This window comes from Cebus imitator, unplaced genomic scaffold (genome assembly GCF_001604975.1).
Source record: "Cebus imitator isolate Cc_AM_T3 unplaced genomic scaffold, Cebus_imitator-1.0 Scaffold154, whole genome shotgun sequence".
Classification (NCBI taxonomy): domain Eukaryota; kingdom Metazoa; phylum Chordata; class Mammalia; order Primates; family Cebidae; genus Cebus; species Cebus imitator.
The window spans coordinates 684239-710531 of NW_016107469.1; the positions used below are offsets into that span (position 1 = coordinate 684239).

The 26293-nt window shown below is 36.3% G+C and overlaps 1 protein-coding gene across 2 annotated transcripts in view; it reads left to right on the forward strand.

Moving 5' to 3' along the window:
• The window catches only part of UNC13C (unc-13 homolog C), a 625259-nt gene extending 607474 nt beyond the window's left edge, over window positions 1-17785 (forward strand). For both annotated transcript variants that reach the window (XM_037743781.1, XM_017543349.2), the window contains 3 exons: window positions 12447-12539; window positions 13309-13468; window positions 15974-17785. In XM_037743781.1, the coding sequence (XP_037599709.1) occupies window positions 12447-12539; window positions 13309-13468; window positions 15974-16259 (539 nt within the window). In that variant the 3' untranslated portion in view covers window positions 16260-17785. The remainder of the gene's footprint in view (window positions 1-12446; window positions 12540-13308; window positions 13469-15973) is intronic.
• The last annotated feature ends 8508 nt before the right edge of the window (window positions 17786-26293 follow it).

The window sequence follows — 26293 nt, forward strand, 5'->3', positions numbered from 1 at the left end:
AGTCTTTGCAAAGACTTTGCAAGGAGCCGACTGTTATACTCTGGGCAGAGCATTGTCTGTCTCTGCCTTCTTTACGAAGCCAAAGGCATCTGTGTGTAAAACCATTATATGGCATTGCTAGGCTACACCTGTTTCCCACTTCTGGTAAGAAAGCCTTTGGAAAATGAAACAAATCTGTCTTTGGCTAATGCTTTGTCATTGTTATTAAAGTATAAAAGAAAGGCACATTCAGTAAGCAAAAATTCTATTACTTGTCATTGTAACAGATCTTCTTAGAGTCTACATTTCATTTCTCTGAAGTTGAATCAGTACCTTGCTTTTCAGCACAGATTTCTAGCAAGAACCTAAGACTTGGAATTTTATTCACAATGACACAATACGATATGACAAGCTTTGCAAAGTTTTCCAAGATTTGACAAAACCAATTTATAACTTGAAAAAATTTATTTTAAAATAAATTTAAGAATGCCTGTGTTCCATATTTGATCAGTAGATAACTTCAGCGATCATACGATCCTATGATTCATCCAGAGGTTTGTTAGGGGAACCTAGGGAGTCAAACTTAATTTGTCATTTAGTTAGCTTTAATTTTTAAAAAAGAGAAACTTCAGCTATGCAAGTGCACTACACAGACCCAGAGTTCTGAACGTATCTGGTTTCAGAGTGAGTATGCCGTAGAAATAATGTTCATCACCACCGTTTGAGGACTTGTGTGCGCTGTACTAAGTGCTTTACATTGTTCAATCGTCATAGTACCATTAAGAGGAAAAAACTTTCATTTTTCAAATGAGGAACTAAGAGTTAAAGAGACTAAGGAACTCCTCAGAGTCATGCTGAGTTAGGAGCTAAATGTCAATCTTGGGCATCTGACCCCAGAGCCTGTGGTTCTCAAACTCTCTGCTGTGCTCTGTTACTACTAGAACAAAGAGGAGCTGAAGGTGCTGAGTTAGCCACAGGAATTACACAGATAAGTATGTCACATAGTCTGTCCTCGGAGAGCTTACAACTTACCGAATTGGAAATATGTGTATTTTGTATGCAAATGACTACAAGCAAAATAGAAAATACTAAGCTTTAAATGAATTATAAACAGTCATGGTCTCTAAAGAGACGATTTCCTGTGGAGAAATCAGGGAAGTTTTTGTGGAAAAAAAAAATGGCATTTTACATTATCTTGTAATCGTTAATTTACTTTTTTAAAGCTTTAAAAAATATTCAATTTGACTTAAAGGGGCTGATACCTAGTTTTATGACAAACCCTGTGTTATGAATGCAACTATGGTTGATGGTGACAGAGGTATGATACCAAATAGGCTAAGAGTAGAATGAATGTTAAGAATGTGACAGAACCAAGCCACAGATCGCAGGGATGTATTGGGCCACAGAAATTACTAGACGCCAGTGTTTAAACTTCAGAACACTGTTTGTTATTTCTCTTTCTCCATTCTTGTTTGCCCTTTTTCAGAGTCAGTTCAACACATTCTTTAGAAAGAAAAACTATCTTCTACCTGGGAGTTCCTCAGCACAGTTTGAATTTAGCAAGTTGTTAGAGTGCCATTCCTTGCAGTGAATATAGTACTTGGAAGTTGAGATGATTTCGTTTTTATTTTTTAAATGCTTGGGACAGTGTATCAGTTCATTCTCATATGGCTATAAAGAACTGTCTAAGACTGGGTAATTTATGAAGATAAGAGGTTTAATAGAGTCATGGTTCTGTAGGCTATATGAGAAGTACAAGGCTAGCATCTGCTTGGCTTCTGGGGAGGCCTCGAGAAATGAACAATTATGGCAAGAGGCAGAGTTATGCAGGCTGCACATGAAGCATGGCTAGGAGACAGGAGACCACGGGAAACTTACAATTACGGCAAAAGGCAAGTGGGAAGCAAACACATCTTTCCTTGGCAGAATAGGAGAGAGAATGTAAAGCGGGAGGCGCTTCAGACTTTTAATCAAGCAGATCTCATGAGAACCCATTCACTATTGCAAGAACGGCAAGGGGGAAATCTGCCCCCATAATCCAATCACCTCCCACTGGGTTCCTCCGCCAACACTGGAGATTACAGTTCAACACGAGATTTGGGTGGGGACACAGAACGGAACCATATCAGACAAATAGTTGTTTTTATTTTTGTGTGTTTATTTCATAACTTAAGATCTCCTCAAAAGGTGCATGCCTTGCATTTATTTGAGATGACAAAAAGCCAGTTTCTCTCCACTAAACAGATGAAGTTCACTTTTGAAAGACAACAGCATTATCAGATAAGTCAAAAAACTGAAATCATGTCTATGTATTCCAGATACTTTCCCGAAAAACAACTTCTATTTGTTCTATGCTGTCCTTGCTGAATTATGTTAGACTAGACCAATTCTTGATTTAAAAGTTCAGACCAGTACATTACCAAGCCCTATTGCCTTTTCTGTAGGATAGTTAATTTCTGTGTTCCTGCTTCCTACAGAGTGGCTGCTTCAAAGTGATAGTTTCAATATTAGCTTCTAATGTTTCTGGGGTGCTTTTTTCCTCTCACAGTGAAGTCTCTTATATTAAATGAGTTCTCAGCCAAATGATCTGAACCCCGGGAACTGCTGCTGATAAGTGTGGTCATGTCTTAGATGGGTTTGCATTGTTGTCCGTAAGGAAGCTGATTTCTTTTCATTTTTTTAATGGCTTTTTTACTGCTGCTGCTTGAGTATTGTGCTGAGTGAGCATTCCTGATTGATTACTGGAATGAAGTCAGTTCTGTCTTCTGCTGTCACCCAGGTACCAATTATTGGATCACTGTGCTCCATCTACCCATTGATGAACACTACCAATTTTCCTCTCAACACTGTTCAGTTGCTTACTCACATGCTCACAAAGTTGGCAATTTGTTTATGACAGTTGCTTGGCGGGATGGATAACATCCTGGTCAAAATGACTGAACCACATTAATCATGTATGTTTTCACCAGATAGGGAAAGCACAGGGTTTTAAATCAATGAACTGAACTTACCATCTATATTTTCCTGCCCTACTTTTCTGATTCTTATGTTTAAACATTTTAATTAACAAGTGCTAGGTGTTTCTTAGAAACAATTCAGATAATATGAGAGTGTATGACAGCAAAACTAATACATTCTGCCAACACCATCTCTGTATGCATTGTTTATTCTCCCAGAATTTCAGTCATACATGTATAATACTTTTTCCTTCCCCCTAAAATCGGGCAACATGCATGTTAGTGCAGTCTCAGACTGCTAATAAAGACATATCCGAGACCAGTTCAGCATGGCTGGGGAAGCGTCAGGAAATTTATAATCATGGTAGAATAGGAAGCAAACATGTCCTTCATATGATAACAGGAAAGAGAAGTGTTGAGCAAAGGGGAAAAAGCCCCATATAAAACCATCAGATACTGTGATAACACACTCACTGTCATGAGAAAAGCATGGAGGTAACTCACTGCCCCATGATTTAATTACCTCTTACCAGGTCCCTCCCATGATATGGGGAGATTATGGGAACTACAATTCAAGATGAGATTTGGATGGGGACATAGCCAAACTGTATCATTGCATATTGCAGTATGTTTAAATAGATCTTTTTTGTATATAACATATAGAGTTCCTTCATTCTTTAGTGTGAATTCACACTAAAAGAGTATGAATTCACAGTATTTTGTGTGATATATGATGAAGTACTCACTATTGTACTACTTTTACAGGTTGTCTTTAGTTTTTTTGAGATGGAGTCTGGCTCTGTCACCCTGAAAGGAGGGCCATAGTGTGATCTCGGCTCACTTCAGCCTCTACCTCCCAGGTTCAAGGAACTCTCCTGACTGTGCCTCCCTAGTAGCTGGAATTACAGGCATGTGCCACGCTCCCAGCTAGTTTTTTGTATTTTTAGTAGAGGTGGGGTGTAACAGTGTTGGCCAGACTGGTCTTGAACTCTTGACCTCAGGTAATCCACCCACCTCTACAAATGTTAGTCATATGTGCTTTTGTGTATTTATCCAAGTGTTTCTGTAAGGCAGGTTTATAGAAAATTGCTAGGTAAAAGAGAGTGAATAGTTAAGTATTTTTAAAAAACCCCAGAATAATAGCTAGCAACTTAGAAGTGATAACTCATTTAATCTTTACAATAATTGAATTAGGTAAGTACTGTTACTCCTATTTTACAGATGTGGGAATTGAGATTAAGTAACTTGCTCAAGGTCACAAAGCAGATATGCAGCGAAGCCTGGATTGAAACCCAGGCAGTATGGCCTGGAGGCCATCACATACTTTCTACATATAGTGCGTCACGATTAGGTTTCGTCTCCAAAATTGAAATTTTAGTGACCAGTTTTTGTATCAGTCATTCTGTTTGACCAATAGTATTATTAAAAATTGTATACTTTTTTTTTTAATTGTACTTTCTACTCTGGGGTACATGTGCACATCCTGCAGGATGGTTGCATATGTGCATACATGCCATGGTGGTTTGCTGTCTCCATCCCTCCCCCACCGCTGCCCCATCACCTACATCAGGCATTTCTGGCTGTGTTATTCCTCTCCTCCCCTCCCCGAGCCCTATGAGTGTTGTTCCCTTCCCTGTGCACAAGTGTTTTCATTGCTCATCATCACCTGCCTATTAGTGGAAAGACACAGTGTTTGGTCTTCTGTTCTTGTATAGACCCCAGTGTGTGATGCTCCCCTCCCTGTGTCCATGTGTTCTCATTGTTCAATACCTGCCTATGAGTGAGAACATGCGCTGTTTGGTTTTCTGTTCTTGTATCAGTTTGCTGAGAATGATGGTTTCTAGATTCATCCATGTCCCTGCAAAGGACATGAAGTCATCGTTTTTTTATGGCTGCATAGTATTCCATGGTGTATATGTGCCATATTTTCTTTGTCCAGTCTATCATTGATGGGCATTTGAGTTGGTTCCAGGTCTTTGCTATTGCAAACAGCGCTGCAATGAACATATGTGTGCATGAATCTTTATAACAGAATGATTTATTTTTAAAATGTAGCATTAAAACTATTTCACTTCTGGCGTAACTTCATGATGTAATAGGTTTGATCAGTAGAAAATCACAGGAATACAAAATGAGTGGTATGGAGAGAATAGAGTAGCTACAAGTGGCCAGCAGTAGTGTTGTTTGGAGTGACTGGGGAAGCTATGCAGAGACGGCAGAGCTTGAAAGTGGAAGTATTTGCATATGTGGAAGGAAGGCTTGTAAAAAGGGATATCGTTGAGTGTGGTAAGAGGTAAGTTTAGTTATAACTGATAGGAGAACAATTTCTAAAGCTTAGAATTGAATTTAAAATTTCTACTCAGGTCAGTAAGAGCCCTCAGGTTTAGAAGGAGGTATTAACAGTGGTAGCAGGACTAAGGTTCCATTAAATAAAATGAAATAAAGACTAGAACAATGGGCATGATTTAGTTACTGCTTAGGGTCAACAAGTAAAAGTAAGAGAAATCTCATGTGATTGCCAAATATTTGAGCTTGAACAGTAGGAAAATGTTACCAAGGTTGAAAATAATAGGAAGGTAAGCACTTGGAGGTCTTTTGAGGATATGAAAAATCAACTTTGAGGTTCCACTAAGATGAAAACTTGAAAAGATAATCATCTTAAGATCAGGGTAGGTGCTAACAAGACAAATATTTAAAAGATTAAAGTTTGAGGATAGCAGAAGGAGAGTGGAAAGCCAAGAGTTCACATTAGTGGATGGCACTTAACAAAAAGCTAAAAGAAGAGACAAAAGAAGCAACAATAAATAATGCAGAGAAGTAAACAGGGAAGCCCAGGAGAAAAGGACTGCAAGAAAGTAATTGACCACATGCAGGCCAAAGACATAGCAAATATCAAGGACCTGAAAAAACACATGTAGCTGGCTAAAAAAGGTATCACTGCATCTTCCCATAAATAATAGACTCGAGTAGTTATATTTTTCACAAAATCTCCAGCCTTAGGTGTTGTATATGCTAATGTGATAGGCAATACTAGATACCTTATTTAAATGTTACACATTAATTAATCAGTTAAATTTCTTCTGGTGACTTAGAGTTTACTTACAGGACTTCTGTATACATTAAGGATAGAAACCTTCTGTCGGTAACATCTTTTGCAAATGTTTTCTGTTTAAGTTTGGGATTTGATTTCAAGTTCCAAAAGATTTTCCACATCAGGTATCAAATGATTGTCTTTCTCACTGACATTTTTCCCACTACTATCTTAAACATACTGGATTTCTGTGCCACTTGTGCTAGTCTGTCTGGCGATTTAAGTCCAGGATATTTTATAGAAATAATGTTTTTGTCTTTAATAAGTTTTTAGTTACTGTAATAGTATTTCTTAATGAGAGTTGGATTTGTTGGCGGAAATTAGAACTCAACAAACCAACAACTAAACATGACATCCACAAGGTATTTTGTTTTAATGGTACACAGGTTTCTTTCTTAATTATTGTTTTAGGTCTAAACCATATTTCATTGTCTCATTTTTTTTTTGTAACTTACAGAAACTCTTATTAGTTTTTGCATTTAATATAAGCATATTGTCACAAAAAATGTTGCTATTTCCAAGAGTTATATTGTCTTTTATTATTGCCTTTATACATATTTTCAGACCAGTTCATTTGTTCTAATTTTGCATCATCTTATTACGTTTGCTGTAATTTGTTGCTGTTGTTGTATGAATTCGTTCAATGGGGTCCTAATGTCATGCTCTTCATGTCACTTTTAGGTAAAGCTGAATAATTGTAGAGAAATATCAAGGTGCCAATTTCCAAATTAATCTATAAATTAAATACAATGATCAAAATCTCAACAGGTGACATATTCAAAAATGTCTATTAAAATTGTGTTGCTATATTTATTAAATAGTCATTAACAGGAGAATTCATAATCATAAAATACTAAAGTATACTAAACAGTAGTATACTAAGTAAACTAAGTATACTAAACAGTAGTTTAAAATAAAAGTGCTGTCTATTTAACATAGATAAACCTCAGAAACAATACCTAGTGAAATAAAACTGTACAATGATCAGTAAATACAAGTATAAAAATATTCAAGTGTAATAGTTTCTGAATTCATCATAATGCAGGAAGAGAACTCTTGGAGCCTTAACTATTTCTATAAAATCTTCCTTTTTAAAAAGCTAAAAATCAAAACGGAGATATAAAACATGATAAAATACCAGGCTTATAACCTCAGTTTATCATGTTTAATTTAAAATATATCTTTTAAATAGTACTCCTAACTTTTCCAATTTTGTAACTATGTGTATTTAGCAAGTATTTATCTAGTACTTACTGCATACTAGGAACTGTTTCAGGCAGTAATTAAACATTTGTGACCAGGGCAAAGATGTTTCCCTTATGGAGCTTATACTTTGGTTGGAGAAACAGTTACGCATTGCAACATCAGAAGTGCCTGAAGAAAAATGAAATAGAGTCAGTCCAATTTCCTAGTGCCTCAGCTACTTTAACTAATAGCACAAGTAGATCCCCACAGGGACTTGGTGGAGAGAGGTTGTTGCTTTCCTTGTGTCAAATATTATATTTCCTTTTATGAAACTTTACATAGTATCAGGTCAACTGTGGACCTAATTTTTTAGACTGTCTATCATTGAAAAGCTGTCTTTTCATACTTCTATTATTGCTAGTGTCTTACTCTATTTTAACACCATGTGGCATAGAACTTGTACCGTTGCTAATATCTACATCCCAAACTCTCAAGACTTTTATAATTAAAGAACTGTCATGAGCATCCCTGAGCTGCCATAGCGCAAATTTTAGGCTCTATAAGCATCTATTCAAAGAATTTGAATCTCTTTGAGTCCATAATTTCCCTGCAAATACAGTAACTTCCCTTTGTAGCTATCATGTAACAAGAAAAAATACTTTTGTGCAGCAGTAAGGTATAGAGCAATACCATCGCCCACTGCCATGGTTCCTACAATCCAGCGCCTCCAGTCTTTGTTTTATTTACACACAAGGAAAAACTGGCTAGATTAAAATGCTAGGATCATATAGTGTCTCTCTTATAACTAGGTATTGGGTCATTTCCTCCTGAATTTTACGAGGAAAAATACAGCTGTCTCAGAATCCTCGTCCTTTTCTGCTTGAATAATTATTATTATATTAAAAATTATAATATATATTATTGTATTAAAAACATTTTGCCCTTTATCTGTGAAATGTAAACATTTCATCCACATGTATGCTGGTATAGCTTATGCTTTTCTAATTTTTCTGAAATTGAATTCTTCCAAAAATTTTCTTTGGTACATTTAATGTCTCTATTTTTAAAAATCTTGATTTAGGATGCTGTTTTCATAGATAAGCTTTGTCCTCTTAGTTCTGAAGATATTATCTTTTTCTTGTTTTATAGAATTTTTGTTTCAGATGCCCTTTATTGGGTTTTATATGCTCACTCCTCTTCAAATGAAAAGATCTTTATTTCTTCCTTCATTTCATGATTTATCCAGTAGTCTCTCAGTAGCAGGTTGTTCGGTTTCTTTTTATTTGTGCAGTTTTGAGTTTCTTAATCCTGAGTTCTACTTTGATTGCACTGTGGTCCGACAGAGTGATTGTTAGGATTTCCATTCTTTTGCATTTGCTGAGGAGTGATTTATGTGGTGCATTTTAGAGTAAGTGTGATGTGGTGCTGAGAAGAATGTATATTCTGTGGATTTAGGGTGAAGAGTTCTATAGACGTCTATTACGTCCTCTTGGTGCAGATCCGAGTTAATTTTCTGTCTTGTTGATCTAATATTCTATTTAGAAGTAGACTTTTCAATGTGTATGTGAACTCAATTAACCTTAGCCACTGTTTAAATTTTGATTGGGTACATGACATGTTTTGATACAGGCATGCAATGTGAAATAAGCACATCCTGGGGAAGGGAATATCCATCCCCTCAAGCATTTATCCTTTTACTTACAAAAATGTACAATTAAGCTATCAACAAGAGGGTCTTACTTCTTCAGTAACCTTTGGTTACTGACAGATACAGTGGTCTGAAGCCAGGGGTGTGGGGATGCATAGTCCCTAGACTAACTTCATCTGAACTAGCTTGGTTCCCATTACCACATTTATGTACTTCAGTGACTACCAAGAGGAAGACATCCTGAAGCCCTTATCCTTCAGGATGCATTACTCCCTAGTCTCTTCTTCCTGCCTATAATGCCTGCTGGGAATACACACTTTGGGAAAGAATCTTTTTTAGGCCTCTCTCTGCTACACAGTCATGTTTGCTACTAATCAGGATGCATGAATAGATTTGAGAGATGCTGATGGGTCCAGTTAAACAGATAATGACTGTCTGCATGTGAAACAGTTCTCAGACATTAGTTGGGGTTGAAAGTCGTTTGCCTTGTTTTCCCCTAACTGCTGTGAGTTTCCAGGTAGGAACGAGTAACAGTGGTTGGCCAAATCCACATGCTACCTATTTCCCAAGTTCTGCTCCTGTTTGACAGTCTACCCCATTCTCTGTATTGCAAAAGACAAGTTCAGTGGAAAGCACCCAGAACTGAAAATAAAAGTTACCACTAATACTGCCCCCATTATTGGAGCTTGTTCAAAATACTAAGCCTCAGCTTCTTTATGTCTAAAACAAAAAGACTGGAGCAAATGATTTCCAAGACTTCCTCTAGCTCTAAAATTATTCTTTAAAAAAATCTATATTTTTCAATCCTAAAATATTTAAACTTAGGATAACTAAATTTCCCAAAGCCATTCTATCAACATGGTGACTTACCTCAAGGATTTCTTATTGATCTCTGATCAATTTCTCAGCAACACACTTCAGCGAACTGTAGTCATGAAGACTCAATATAGGTAGTAAATATAAGCTGTCTTGCCGGGCCTGTAATACTAGAACTTTGGGAGGCCGAAGTGGGTGGATCACCTGAGGTCAGGAGTTCAAAACCAGCCTGGTGAAACCCCATCTTTAAAAAGAAAAAAGAAAAAATATATAAGCTGTTTCAATTAGCAGTATGTTTAATATTCATAGAGTCCAAGGAAACAAAATTAAGTATGTCTTTACATAATTGCTGTGGAGTTGGTGACATATACCAATGTTCCAGTCAATGATGTACTGCATTTCAACAGTGGTCCCATAAGATTATAATGGAGCTGAAAAAATCCTTTCAGTATAATAACATCGTAGCTCAACACACGTCTGTGGTGATGGTGTAAATAAGCGTGCTGTACTGCCAGTCATAAAAAGTACAGCAATAAAATTATTTACAGTTAGAAAAGACTTCATCTGAACTAGCTTGGTTCCCATTACCAGATTTTAAAAGCGATGTGGAGGGTCCTGACCCTGTGTAAGCCTCAGCTATGTCCGTCCCCCACCCCAACCTATATTTGGCATTTCCCCGTCTTATCCCTCCCCAACCTCCCCATTGCCTGCTGTCCCTCCTCTATTCCCCACCAACAGACCCCAATATGAAAAAACACACACTTAGAAAAATCACACACTGGTAGGGTGTATAAATGGAAGACCACAGACAAGCAATCTGAGAAAGGAAAAACTTATTGTATATGTTTAAAAAGTCCCTTCCTGGTCTTCCTCCATAACTAAGGGCAGCAAACCAAAACTTACATGTTGTTCTACTTAGAATGTTATGGCAAGTTGCAGCCCTTTGGCATGTAACAATCCAGGTTCACACAGCAGTAGTTACTTGTGCTGCTAGAAAATTATTCATTTCTTAAGGTTTCATTCTGCTCACATTAAAGCTTTGATTCAAAGCTCTATTCTCAGCTGGGCATGGCAGCTCACGCCTGTAATTCCAGCACTCTGGGAGGCCCAGGCGTGGTGGTGCACACTAATAGACCCAGATACTTGGGAGTTTGAGGTGGAAAAATCCCCTGTCGATTGAAGTGAGCTATGATGGCACCACCTCACTCCAGCTTGAGCAACAGAGCAAGACCCTGTCTCCGAAATAAACCAACCAAACAAAAAAAGTCTCTCCCAAAAGCAGGCTATAATCGTGTCTTCAGTAGTACAAAAAGTAAATGAGAAACATGTGACCTCCTCTCATGCACACCTGCCCTCTCTCCCCTGCTGGTGGGGGGGAGGAAGGAAAGAAAAAAGGTGACTCCATTTGTACTTCACTGGTGACCTGCGGTGGTGAGGCAGTCATTGTCTATTTGGCTAGTTTGAAGGGATGTTCTAATTCTTATGTCCAAAGTGACCACTTTCTATCTTCCAGTCCTTTTATCATCAAATGGCTGTGGCAAGGAGAGAGGCCCTTGTGGTGAACTGGCTCATCTCAGCAGGTTATGTTGAAAGGGTCTAGGGGATGATGCTCTCACGATAGAAATGGAAAGTCTCTCAGAATCTTTTGTTCTGGGCTTTCAGCTTTAGCCTTCGTTTTTATGAAAATAAGATCCTTATTAATGTCATACATTGCAAATGAGATTGCAAAAGTTACGATCTCTATGGGTAGAAATTAAAATTCCACATAACTCTGCCAAAAGCACTATGCTTTTCAGAGCTTTACTGTAGATAAACTTGCAACATGCTAATGATTCATTATAGTTTATAATAGCAAGGAATTAAAAACAATTGAAATGTGGTTAAAGTACATATTCATCTAATGGATTACAGGTCGAACATTACTGTTTTATTTTCCAAGCATGTAGTCTCTGAACATTTACTTTGTAGGGAGTTCAGTGATATTCTGGGCCATATAAAAGAAAGTGGCAGCTTTATCTACACTGAACTGCAGTGACCTCCATGATATATTTTTAGGTGAAAAGATAAAGACATGGTAACGAATAGCTAAAGAATGTGCTTCAGTTTGGAGAAAATTCTCTATGTTCATAAATATGTTAATGTGCATATACTAAGAGGTTGGTGTTATCCTCATTTTTTTTTAATTTGTAAAAGTTTAAGAAGCTTAAGAAAATAGGATCATAGAATCGGTGCTGTGATTGGAATTCATGTTTATCTGAACCCAAATCACAGGCCCTTTCCAATATAGAGCTGACTTTTTAAAATGCTATCAGTAGATGTCACAAATAAATTACAACAATTTCTTTATATGTTGATCTCTCCTGGCCAATGATAGTTTCATGAAGGTAGCTACCCTACAAAGCTACTGGTGCTCTGTTATGGCACACTGTAGAAAAGTTCTTAAAGTAATAAAAAGCAATGCTGCATCCTTGTGTGCAAGTAATAACTATGACTTCATTAAGTGGCTAGTAAATTAACCACAAATTCTTTGAAACTCCAAATAGTAAACAGAGTGTCTTATGATTTCTGCAGGCCAAATGAAATTTCAGTTCAATGGGCTAATTATTACATCCAAGCCTGAAACTTGCATATTTATCATCTGCTATTTATCCTCTGCTATTAAGGGAAAAAATCATTTCCAATCATACATTTTAAGTCCTATGCATGGAATGAAATTGTCCATTATTAACTAGTCTGAAAATTCAGGCCAGTAAACTTTGCTTACTTTCAGGTCATTCCTCCAAAGATGCAGTGGGTCAGATATCTGTTCACGTGGACGTCACTGCCACCCCAGGAACCGGCGATCATAAAGTCACTGTAAAAGGTATAGTTTGGGTCTAAATAAATCAGACAGCCTACCAAACTTCTGCAGCATTACTGGCATCAGCAATGTAACTCTTTTTGCATTTAAAAACATATGCATAATTACTTTAGGGCATGCTCGAAATTTCCCAAAGAAATCCGAACTTTTGATCTGAAATAGAAAAATATCAATGGCACTGATGCCTAGCCTGCATTATTCAAGATTTTTAATACACTGATTAAATTTCCAAAGTTTAAGTCAGTCTGGTCTTAATATTCACCTAACCAATTTCTTTTTCTATGTGATTTCCAACAGCTGGCTTAGAGTTTTTTATAATGAGTGGCTCGATTTGTTGGTTTTTGAATGCAGGGGTCATTTCAAAAATGAAATTAAAGGATTAACGTTTTGTTCAAAATACACTCATCCCATTTTTATATTACTCACGTCAATGCCCACTTTGAGCAAAAACAGGGCTGCCCACTATATTTCAGAAGTGCATTACATATTGAATCTTTAAAAGTAGAATAGATTGTCGACAGTACTATATACTGTCCATTTCCTTAAATATTTTTGAAAAATATATTGCCCACATGTGAAAATTTAATGAATCTTTTGCCAGTGTGCATTCCAGAGAGGAACTAGGATTTTACTGTCTTGGAGTACAGTGTCTTGTCATTGGGATCAGGGCACTATTAAATCCAAGTCATGGCTTCATAAATCACTTTTAAAAATACACTCTTAGTTTCCACACATTTGTTTGCTAACATGTGTATTTCCTTTCCTGTTTTAGTGATTGCTATTAATGACCTAAACTGGCAAACCACAGCAATGTTCCGCCCTTTCGTGGAAGTTTGTATACTGGGACCCAACCTTGCAGACAAGAAGAGAAAACAAGGCACAAAAACAAAAAGCAACACATGGTCACCAAAGTACAATGAGACATTTCAGTTGTAAGTCATCAACCCACCTAACTTATTCCACCAGGCAATTGTTATTGTACAGCTGACCTTATGGAGGGAATCAGAGTGGGAAGGGCTAAGGAAAATGAAGAAGGTTATGTTTTTAGGTCTTTTCCATTCATTCAGTATTAGCCAATGTTATAGTTACTGGGTGTATGTATCATAGGACATTTCTGAATGAATCTTTTGTAATGCACGCATGGAAGTTACTTTATCATACATTCCTCATCTGTAGAAAGTCACGAAAATATTTCGTATAATATTAAATACCATATGCAGAAATATTTGGTAAGTACTATGACTAGCTCCTTTGCCAGGGTGGTCAGGGAAGCCTCTCTGAGCCTGTGACTTTTAAACTGAAGAGCAGAACATTTCAGATGAAGTGAAATAGCTAGTACAAGGACTCTAAGGCAACAGCAAGCCTGGCGTTGTTTAAGCAGCAGCACATAAATAGGTATAGCAGTGAGATGCCATTCTAAGTTCAGTAGGTGACCCACTGAAGGCTTTTCAAATGAAGAGATGAACAATTTGACTTACAGCTTTATCATGTTTGTTGTGTACAGAAAAATTATACGGCAGTACAACCAAATACGTAAAGATCGGTTAGAAGATTATTGCATTAGTCCAGGCACTAGCTATTGGTGACTCACCAGAACGTAATAGGGAGATAGATGTGGAAGATTCTGAATAACATATTGAAAGTAAATTCTTGCCATAGGCAGAACATGAAAGAGTAATCCCCAAGACGGCTCCAAATGAGTTTATTTACAAAAAACTTTACAAAGTGGTAACTATAGGGACCTGTGGCTAATAGACACCAGGCAGTTACCACTCTTATGCCTGGAAGGAAGAGAGGAAGAGGCAAAGTGAAAACTTGGTGTCTACTCAGCCCTCAGCCACCTTGAAAGCAGCACTGATATTCCATGGAGGCAAACAGCCTCACAGGCAAAGAGCCAGGGAAATAAAGACCTGACCTCACTCTCCTCACTGCAGACCTCTTGATGGGGTTCCCTTTTGGCCAAAATCTACTGGGAGCAAGAATAAACCCTACTGAGGTAGTCCCAACAGATGAGTTTACTATTTCAAACTGCAAAAAGCAGGGTGGATTCACAAGGGAGGAGGATGATTTTGGCATGAGTAGTTGGGAATATAGTAATTTACCAAGATGGAAGATAAAAATTTTGTCAGGCTCTCAAAAGATGTCATTTAATTCTATAAATAACCTAACCTAGGAAGGGAAACAGAAGTTACAAGACCTAGGAAAAAGCCCTAAGGATTTACACAAAAACAGTCCGGTACAGGTTAGGATTTCTGTTCATGGTTTCCCATGGTCCCTTCAGCACTCTGTTCTGAATACTTCACTCTCTTATTATTTGTTAAAACTCAACTATCCTACTCTATCAAAAGCGTCCTAATAGATCACATTCCCTGCTAATAAAGCAGCTTACCACATTTCACTATCTACTTTTCTAACTTACCCAAAAACCTGGACCTAGCTAAAGTTTCTTCAACATGTAACACAGTGAGACACTTTTTAATTCACGGGATTTGATTCCTATCATATTTTGCTCTTCTACTCTTATCCCCTAGGCTTGCATTTTCTTTCACATTATTTCGGATTTCTCTAAAGTGCAAAGTTTAGTTACCAAGGTTGCCTGCAAATGGAAGTTTAACTCTGCAAAATGTTTCATCAGAAAAACAGTCATTCGTAAAAGGAAGGAATTTGAAAGCTGGTTCTGCTGAGGGTTAAATGTACATTCATTAGAAAGTCAACAATATGAGAATGAACAAAAAATAAGGAGTGGAAGAAGACTATATCTACCATATCACTACTCAGCGTTCTCTATTATGTTCAGTTCTACACAGACGAGCTGGAGGTTGTTAGGATAGGTGACACACCTGACCGGTCTAACCGATGCCATAGGAAAGAATCACCAGGTTCTGCTGGATCTGATTACTCTACAGAGTTGTATCCAATTTAGCATCTTCTGAATAGTGCTTGATGGGCTATGCAGTGTATTTCCCCAAGAAAAGATGTAATAGCTTCTCCAGGATTTGGAGGTAAAGTGATTGATTGTAGTAACTGATACTGAAATGGCATAGAATTCTACCAAGAGGTACCCATTACCTTGCCCTACTCTCCATGACCCTGTCCAACTCCATTGTACCCACAATCAGGAGACTCTGCCTCTAGTGATTAAGTACAACATTGTATCTTAATTCCCATTTTTTTCTGCCTATGGAAAAAGTCATTTTAAAATTAGCTTTCTAAGTGAAATTTAAGGGGTTAAAATACACTGATGTTCTATTTGCCAACATAATAATCAGATCCAATGTATACAACTTTCAGCAGTATTTTAGAACCATATTGGTGGTGTCTATAGACATACAGGTGTCTATAGACATACAGGTGTCTTATACTCATACTGGTTCTAAAATAGGGTGCCTAGAGGACGTAAAGTTTTTGCTCAAAATTTGTATTTTTAATCCACACAGCATTCTGGGAAAGGAAAATCGACCAGGGGCTTATGAACTTCATCTCTCAGTTAAGGATTACTGCTTTGCCAGAGAAGATCGAATTATTGGAATGACAGTCATTCAGCTACAGAACATAGCAGAAAAGGGAAGCTATGGGGCATGGTATCCTCTTCTGAAAAATATCTCTGTGGATGAAACTGGTTTGACCATCCTTAGAATACTCTCTCAGAGGACCAGTGATGATGTGGCTAAAGAATTTGTAAGACTTAAATCTGAAACAAGATCTCCTGAAGAGAGCGCTTGAAACAAACACTGCAAGCTAAATTCGTAACTATAATTGTTTGACTACTGCATGCATGTGCAAATACAGGGGAATGTTTATTTCAGTACATTTCAATGTTTGCCAGTACTCATGTACAACGTCTACAAGGTATGTGAAAAACCTGCTGAACTTTTATACTAATTCTGGTCTTTGGAAAATAAATGTTCCATGAAGTGCCAAAATTATGATGTGAAGTGAAATATCAAGAACACCTTATAAAATTTATTTTTTGTTTCTTTACCAATTTCACACTCATTAGTTTTAAAAACTAGTCTTCTCAGTTTGCCCATCAATTGTCTTTGTTAAATTGGTTTATATTGCCCAAGGTATTGACGATAGATCAGAAAACATTTATTACTCAATTTCCATTTCATTTACTTACCTCATTATAGATGTCTTACAAATACCCTTTTCTACCATAACTAGAAATGCAGTCACTTCTAGAAAGCATTTGTAATTTTATAGTTGCAGATATATTGTGATTTTTGCATACAAATTAAAATAGAAAAGGTGGGAAATATTTTCTGCTGACCAGTTTCCAACCTTTCTGAAATATCACTGTGAAGAAATGCTATTAAAGCAAACGTACACAAAGCAATGCTAGAGTTTGTTAACAATGTTTGATATATATTGACAAAACTTTGTTCTTTAAAACTGCCAAGGTCACATCACATTTGTAAAAATGGAAAGTTGATGCATTTGTCATATAGTGTTATGTCTTGCCTATACCATATTTCATTCTTTAAAAAGTCATTGGGTTAACAGTTTAGAAATGGGACCGAAAGTTTATTTACTAAAATACCTGTAAGTAACTATATTGTTGTTATCTTCCCTCTGACAGTTATGACTATTTCCTTAACTCTATAATCAGTTCGATGCTTTCTTTTAAAAAAATACTCAATGATTATTACTGAATGCAGCATTACTATGTATCGTACTGATGCCAAAAGTCATGTTTTCATCCATTTAGTGAAAAAATAGTAAAATTAAGTTGGAAGAAATTGCTTACAATTTTGTAATTTGTACTTATAAGCTCTAAATGCATCAGATGCAATAGAACAATGTAATACAGCTTGGTACCTAAAAATACACCTAAGTTGGTTTTTCACTATAAAACAGTTTATGAATATTTGCATTTTCTGTATTTTTATGATTTAACTTTTTAGAGTCTATGCCAAACTATATGGCTGTAAAAAACAGTACTTTGTAATTATAACTTATGGTCATAACTGTTAGTGGACTACTTACAGAAGCAGAAACAAGAACCTGTTATATTAACTGTGCTTCATGAACAAGCTGATCTAATATGTTAAGAACAGCAGATATTAGTATCATGACTGTCAGAACCATTCTGCTACTGACTGACTGTGAAATCACACACCAGTGAGGTTGGCTAATTCATGCTAAACTGTTCGGCCATTGCTTTGTTAATGACTTCTCTAAATACATAGCGTGATGCGATCCTCTGGCATATGCTTTAATAAATGGATGCATACTCAGCACATGCAGTATTGTACCTTCTGCCTTTTTATTTCATTTACACAACATCATCTTATTATTTAGGAATACAAAATCCAGGCTCTTTTGAGAATATGTAATATATTTGTAATAATATTTGGTTCTAACATCTCATTAAAAGTTTAGATGTTAGAATGGCTGCAATTAAAAAGTCAACAGATACTGGCAACATTGTGAAGCAAAGTGTTTCTACACTGCTGGTGGGAGTGTAAATTGGTTCAGCTATGGTGGAAAGCAATGAGGTGATTAATCAAAGAACTAGAAGCAAAATTACCATTTGACTAAGCAATCCCATTCCTGAGTACATACCCAAAGGAATATCAAACACGTATGTGTATTTCCACTGCAGCACTATTCACAATAGCAAAGATATGGAACCAACCTAAATGCCCATTAACAGTAGACCACATAAAGAAAATGTGGTACATGAATACTGTGGCATACTATGCAGCCATAAAAAGAGTAAGATCATGTCCTTCTCAGTGTCTTGGATGGAGCTGGAGGCCATTATCCTAAACAAACTAACACAGGAATAGAAAGCCTAATACTACATACTAAATGACAAGGACGCATGGATACTAAGGGGGAACAACAGACGCTGGCCAACCTGAGGTCAGGAGGAGGGAAAAGATAACAAAATATCATGTACTAGGCTTAGTACCTGGGTGACACACAATTTACCTATACCATAAACCTGGACATGTACCCCTGAATCTAAAATAAACAAAAGTCTGCAAGTGTTGTGTTCCTAAAACCACTATATATTGTAATGATGAAAATAAGGAAGAACTAATGCCATTTAGCGCCATGAACAAAATTCAACATTCTACATTGTTAGAAACTTAAATTATAAACAGTTTTCATCAGTTATTTGAAAAATTTATACTATATTTGTTATATTTTATAGAACATTGACTTAAGCTCTGTAGGGGCACATTAACGTCATTTGAGTAAACAGCAGTCAGGATTTGCACTGATCACTTTAAATTGAGCAAGGTATTTTTTCCCCACTACAAGTTTAATTGCATCCAATTATTCTGTCTTTCAAAATATATACAATATTTATGAAAGGCCAATAGTGGCAATGTGAATTAAGTCTATTTATTACTATCATAAAGTACAAGTACTAATTCTGAAACGATTGCAAATTCTGTAGGCATTGCTTTCCTCTCAAAACACAAGTATTACTGTTGTCTTCGGAACAAAGCCTGTTGTACTGATTTACCCAACTTAGAAGTCACTCTAAGGTACCCAGTGATCTCTGTCAATTGAGTGCTGCACTAATGTGTATAACAATTTAGTGATGTTATTCTAGATGAAATAGACAAAGGCAAATCTCTGTTACTCATCTATAAAGAAACCTCACATTACAAGTTTTAAAAAATATACATGTAAATCAAATTTAGGAAACACAAAGTATTAAACCCAGAGTGGAGAATTTGGTATTCGAAAGAATTTGAATGCATTGAGACTGTCCATCTCCTAATAGATGTTCAATCAATGTGCAACCTTCTAAGTCATGGAGACGTTGTCAAGATTATGAATTGTTATGCTTAGATAAAATTATCCATCTGTGATTTACGGAAGGTTGGAAGTTGCGCTGGTAGAGTATGGAGATTAAAATTAAATTTTTAATACTTTCAGCTGGCTGTAAAAACATTAAGTAATTGAGTTGTATTCTCAGATCAAGAAACTTAAGGAATAAAATTTTAGAACTTAAAAAAAAAAGATAAGTAATCAGATGTCTCTATTACAACCTGCTCTAATTTATCAACTTCTAGTATAATTTATACCTTGAATTTACCTTAAATGAGGCACATTTATAAATGACAATTCTAGCTTAATGTCTTTTATTTGGTCTTTTTTAAAAACAATGCTTGAAACAAGATTTTCTCCCTCTAATTTCTCTACATTACATAAAGATACGACTATACTAGCTAGCACCTTTATGGACTGATATAGCAGGTTTAATCTTTATACTCTAACAATAAACTATCATACTTCTACACGACTCAGGGAAGATCCTTGCATAAATGTATAATTCCACCTACCTAGAAGAATTCTTGGATACAAAGGCAAGAGATTGCCCTCCCCTAATGTTACCTGTGTTTACACTCAAGTCCTCTGTATGAAATAGCTGCCCCTTTGCTCTTTTGACTCCCTGGGCCTCCACTGATCACTTATCTCTCTGGTTCAGGCTTCTAGAGTGTGATTTTTAGAATAAAAAACAAGGACAGCTGATAAGACAGAGGATCAATTCCAATTCGTGCATGTTAAATAATACATATTTAAAGGTACTCATGTTTTTTTCACATGACAACTTTAAAATCAGGATACATATATAATCCTTTGGCACGTTATGGTTTAATTGGTGTTTTTTCTCCCTTAATAGTACATAAAATAATGGTTCTTTTTATAATGAGTGACTTCTAGGAGTCAATAAGGATATGTATTTAAAAATATATAAAAATTGATGAAAATAATGCTTGTCTATTTTGAAACATAGTGTGGCTGAGCATTGGTGGCTTACACGTGTAATCTCAGCACTTTGAGAGACTGGCAGGCAGGTTGCTTTGAGCTTAAAAGTTCAAGACCAGCCTAGTCAATGTGGCAAAGCCCCATCTCTGCAAAAAAATACAAAAATGGGTTGGGCATGGTGGCATGTGCCTGTAGTCCCAACTACTTGAGAAGGTGAGGTAGGAAAATCGCTTGAGACTGGGTAGCGTAAGCTGCAGTGAGCCAAGATGCATTACTGCACTCCATCCTGGACAACAGAGTGAGACTCTGTCTCTCTATCTGTCTCTATATATATATATATATTTTAATTTTCATATACTAAAATTATCTCTTTCGCATACATTTCTATCTTCTGACAAACGCACAGTCATGTATCAATCACAGCAGTCAAGATTTAGGACAATTCCAATCAGGACTCAACATTCCATGTTACCACTTTATAGACAAACAGTTTTCCTACCATCAACCCTCTGCAGCACTGATCTATTTTAGTCCCTCAAATTTTGTGTATTCCAGCATGTCATATAAATGGAATTATACATTAACCAATTACTCTACTTACACTGTTTGTTTGGCAGTATTATGGACAAGGTTTTTACAAACATTCACATACAGGATTATGGGTACACATGTTTTTATTTTTCTAGAGTAATTACCTATTAGAGAATGATTTATATGTCTTATGATACATATATGTTTAACTTTATAAGGCACTATCAAACTTTGCTTAAAGTAGTTGTAAAATTTTACATTTCCAGCAATATATGAGAGTTTCACTTGCTCTGCATCTTTGCAAGCACTGGTTATTATCTGTTCTTTATTTTAGTTCTTCTAATATACACATAGTAGCATCTCAACATGGCTTTCATTTGTATTCATCTGAGGACTAGAAACGCTGGCTATCTCTGTATGTGCTTATTTGACATCCATATGTTATCTTTAGTGAAGAATATGCAAATCTTTGCCCATTTATTTAATGAGTTGTTTCATTGTTGAGTTTGGGGACATATTTGTGTATTCCATATACAAATCCTTTGTCAGATACGAAATTTGCAAATACTTCATCCCAGTCTATGGCTACTCTTTTCACTTTTATGACAATCTCTTTCAGAGAACAAAAGGATTTACTTCAATGGTCAAATTTGATGAAGTCATTTTTCTCTTTTATGGATCATAACTTTGCTGTCATAAAAATTACTTGCCTCATTCAAAGCCAAAAGATTTTTTCCTCTTTTCATATGGAAATTTTATACTTTGCAGTGTTAAAATTTGGCCCATGATCCATTTTGAGGTTGTTTAATATAGGGTGTAAAGTTAGAGTTAAGGTTCATCTATAATTATTAAATTACAATTGAGAAATTAATTACCAACTAATATTCATAGGCATATCCAATTCTTCCAACACATCGTTCACTGAAAATACACTTCCTCCTTTGAATTACCTTTGTACCTTCATCATAAATCAATTGACCAAATGTGTGCAGGTCCATCTCTGACATTTCTAGCCTGTTCCATTGATCTGACTCTATACCCTATCACCAACGTGACACTGTCTTAATTAATGTAGCTTTCTACTGTCTTGAACTCAGGCAGTAAGAGTTCTCTATGTTCTTCCCTTCAAAACAGTTAGTTATGCAACTAATTCTCCCTCTCTATAAAGCTTTTAACAGTCTACTGGAATTTTGACTGAGATCTTATTAAATCCATACACCAATTTACAGACAACTGATGTCTTAACAATATTGAATCTTCAATTCATGGGGACAGTGTATGTCTCCATTTATTTACATCTTTATTGGTTTCTTTTATTACTGTCTTACGGTTTTCAGCATACAAATCCTACCAAGTATTTCTTCTGTATATGTACAAGCATGTAAATGTTACTTTGAGAATAAAATTCAAGTTCCGCTTGTTCATTTCCTGTACAAAAGAAGGATTTTTGTATTATTGACTTGGTATCCTACAACCTCACTAATGTCGTTTTATTGGTTGTAGGGTCATTTTCAGATTCCTTGGGATTTTGTACATTGACAATTATTAAGGAGAGGCAATTGTTTTTCTTCCTTTCCACTCTGTACACATGTTATTTCTTTTTCTTTCCTCAGTGCACTTGTTAAGGATGCCAGTCTGATTTTGTATAGGAATGGTCAGCACAGATATGCATGCTTCATTCTTAATCTTAAGGGGAATCCACTGAGTCTCTCGCCATTAAATATGTTAGCTGGAGGTTTTATTCATGCCTTTTATAAGCTTATGGAAGATGCCCCTGACTCGGATGTTTTAAGAGTTTCTATTGTGAAACGCTTTAAAATTTTGTCTAATGCTTTTTCTCATCAATTAGAATGATCAATTTTCTTCTGTAGTCTATGTAGTAAATTACTTTGTTTCACTTTTCATTGTTTAAATAATTTTACATTTCCGTAGTAAGTCCTATTTTGTCAAAATGTATGCCCTTCATATAAATTCAGCTGGGTAACATTATCTTGAAGATATACTATATAGACTCTAGACACTCTCTCTCTCTATATATATATATATACACACACACACACACACACATAAATTTATATACATACATATATACACATGTATATACACACATGTATACATATATACACACACATATATATGGCCTCTAGGGTCTATAAATCATGTAGACAATAGACTATATATGGCCTCCTAAAATGTATAGAAAATTATGTTCCTTTTTACTGTCTTAAAGAGATTGTGTAGAAGTGGTATTAATTCATTCTTAAATATATGGTAGGATTTAACAGTGAATATGTGTGGGCCTATATCTCTTTTTTATTGGAAAGTTTTAAGGCACCAATTCAACGAATCTAATAAACATTAAATGAAGACCCAATGTCAAAATAACATGCTTTGGATGAAATACATAGTACATGTGTTAATAATGAAGACAGCCAAAAGAAACAAACAAGAAAAAATATTGCATTTGGAAGAAGATGACCCTCTATTGTGGAAGCCTGCCCTGTGCATTGTAAGATGTTCAGCTAGCATCTTCAGACTATACCCACCTTATGCCAGAAGCACATCCCAGTTCCTCAGTTATAACCAAAATGTCTCCTGACATTGCCAAGTGTCACTTGGGGTGGCAGGCAAAATAATCCAGTTCAGAGCCACTACTATAGAGCCTTCAGATTCTGACTGACCTGAGTTTAAGTTTTGATTTCATGAATAGCTTCAAGACATTATACAAGTTATTTAACCTTCCTAAACCACAATTTTCTCATCTGTTCAACGACAATTATTATACTATTCTTACAAAAGTATTGTAAAGATTCAATAAGTTAATGCAAATAATATTTAGAATAGTGATGGATAAGTACTCAAATAATGGTAGCAATGAACTATTAAGCAATGAGATAAAGCACAAAGGACAACTGAATAAAAGAATGAACTGCTCATGGAGGAAGGCTGATAAGATAAACAAGTAATAATTTTAAAATGTTTGGAAAAAGTTTCACCTTGAAAAATTGCATTTCTAAAGAAAAGAATTCATTCTCTAGGATAAACTGATAAAGTCTAGGGAACGTTGGGGAACCAGATTAAAAGAATAAGAAATAAATATGCTGTATTTCTTAACTTATAATTTGAAACAGAAGACATGATATAGGTGTTTATAAATGACCATGTATACATATTTTTAGAAAACTTTAATTCATCACTTAGAGAGTAAAAAATAAGATGTCTTTCTTCTAAATCAAAGTAGAGAATAATGAAAACCAATAGAATAGTCCAAATAACAATAGAAAACTGAATAGAAATACAGGAGACAATAAAAATCAGAAAGCATAAGAGAAAATACTTTCCAAGTGTGACAACAACGAAAATAAACATACAGATGATACAGGATTATAATAACAGAGTTAAATCAAAGCTTTTTACAATAATCATACAAGTACAAACTAGAAAACCAAGGTAGAGGGGGCACACAAATTAAAAAGATGGCTAGAATGAAAAGTGACATCAGCACGATACTGGAGTATAAAATACCAGCCTTCATCTTCCCTGCCAAAAATAAAATATAGACAGCAATCTACAAATCAAATAGCCCTAGCAGGGTTCAAGGGTCTATTAAAGAATCTACAGAAACACAATGAAGTAAAAAAGGTACTATTTAAATAGAAAGGATCACTGGTGAGATTAGCATACCTGAGACACCAGGAGACGGCTAGGAACAAACAAAGCAGAGGTTACCGGTATCAGCCATGCAGCAGGAACTACCATGGTCCCAAGTGGCCTGCTCCACACAGAACACTAGAATGTTTTACCACTGATGTAACCAACCAATTACTTCCAGGAAATCACAGAAACGCAGATGCAACTGCCTTCCTCACTATTGCCATATCCTCACTAGTAAGCCACTATGATGAAGGAGCTGCCATTTCTCTCAAGCCTACATGTCTTGAAGCCTAAGCAGCAGCTTTTCTGTGAGTATCCACAATCCAGACCCAGGCTTTGTAACTACAATGCACCCACCCATGCCTCAGATACCACAGCCATCCTTGTAATGAGTTCGTTCATACTCTGGGCCTGGACCCAAACTCTCACTGTGCATGTCTGTGTTCCAGGATTCAGCTAAGTTACCATAGAGAATATGCCCTGCCTTAACCCCAGAACCATTTTAACTGCACACACCTATGCTCTCATTCTTGGCTCTCTGGCTGCTTCAAAAAATCCTGTTTGCCACATACTATTACCAACATGATAGGATAAGTGCCTGCGCCCCACACAGCTGTGCCATTTCCCACCTGGATCTCTGAGCTGAAGTCCTTCCATACATGTCTGTACTTTAGGACTCAGCTCCATGGCTGCTTCATGGGTACCACTCATTGGACATGGGTACCACTGCAAACATGAGCAGGCCCAAAAAGCCAGACCCACTGCCAACAATAATCCCCTTAGCCATAACTTCCCCAGAGAGAGAAAAAGAGATCAGCAGAATCTTAGCAGTCATTGCCACTGAAGATTCCAACAACACTTGCAGCCAGTGCAGACATTCAGGCCACTGAGGATCTTGTAAATATTTAGCAATAACAACTTTAGCTCTCAGAGCCACATCTTTATCGTTGGATAAAGATGTGCCCTAACTACTGCCAGAACCATTGCACCTCACCCAGGAAGCACCCATGCATTCTACCATAGGGAAAAGATTTTCCACCAGAAAACTAGCCTATAAAGTCTGAAAGAGGTGACTCCTCCACCAAATATACAAATATCAGTGTAAGTCAACAAGAAACATGAAAAAAACAAACAAACAAAAAAAAACAAGTATCTCCAAAAGAAAACACAAGAACTTTCCCACAGCTGACCTTAATGGCGACACACAAAATGCCTGACATATAGTTCAAAATAACTAGAGAAGCTCAGTGAGCTTCAAGAAGCAATTTGTTGAGATCAAATGCAAGACCAAAAAAACAAACTTAACAGAAAGACTGAAATTATTATTATTACTATTTTTAATGCCAGGGTCTCACTACATTGCTCAGGCTGGATTTGACCTTCTGTTCTCAAGCGATCATCCCACCTCAGCCTCTTGAGCAGCTGACACTACGGCCACATGCCACTACACTTGGTTTGATATTGTTTTTAATATCGTTTCCACAGCTAATAATAAACAAAAGATGCAGTGAGAAATGCTACAGAGAACATCAACAGCAGAGTGGATGAAGCAGAAGAAAGAATCCGTGAAATTAAAACCAGGTTATTTGGAAATACATAGTCAGAGGAGAACAAAAGAATACAAAATAAAGAAAGCTTACAGGTTTCATGAGACAGCATCAAAAGAGCATATTTTTGAGGATGGGAGTTTAGGAAGGAGAAGAGAAGAAGGCTCAAAAAACTTATTTAATGAAATAACAGATGAAAATTTTTCAAATCTTGAGAAATATATAAACATGCAAGTATGGGAAGGTCAAAGGCCTCCAAACAGATTCTATTTAAATAAGACTACACCA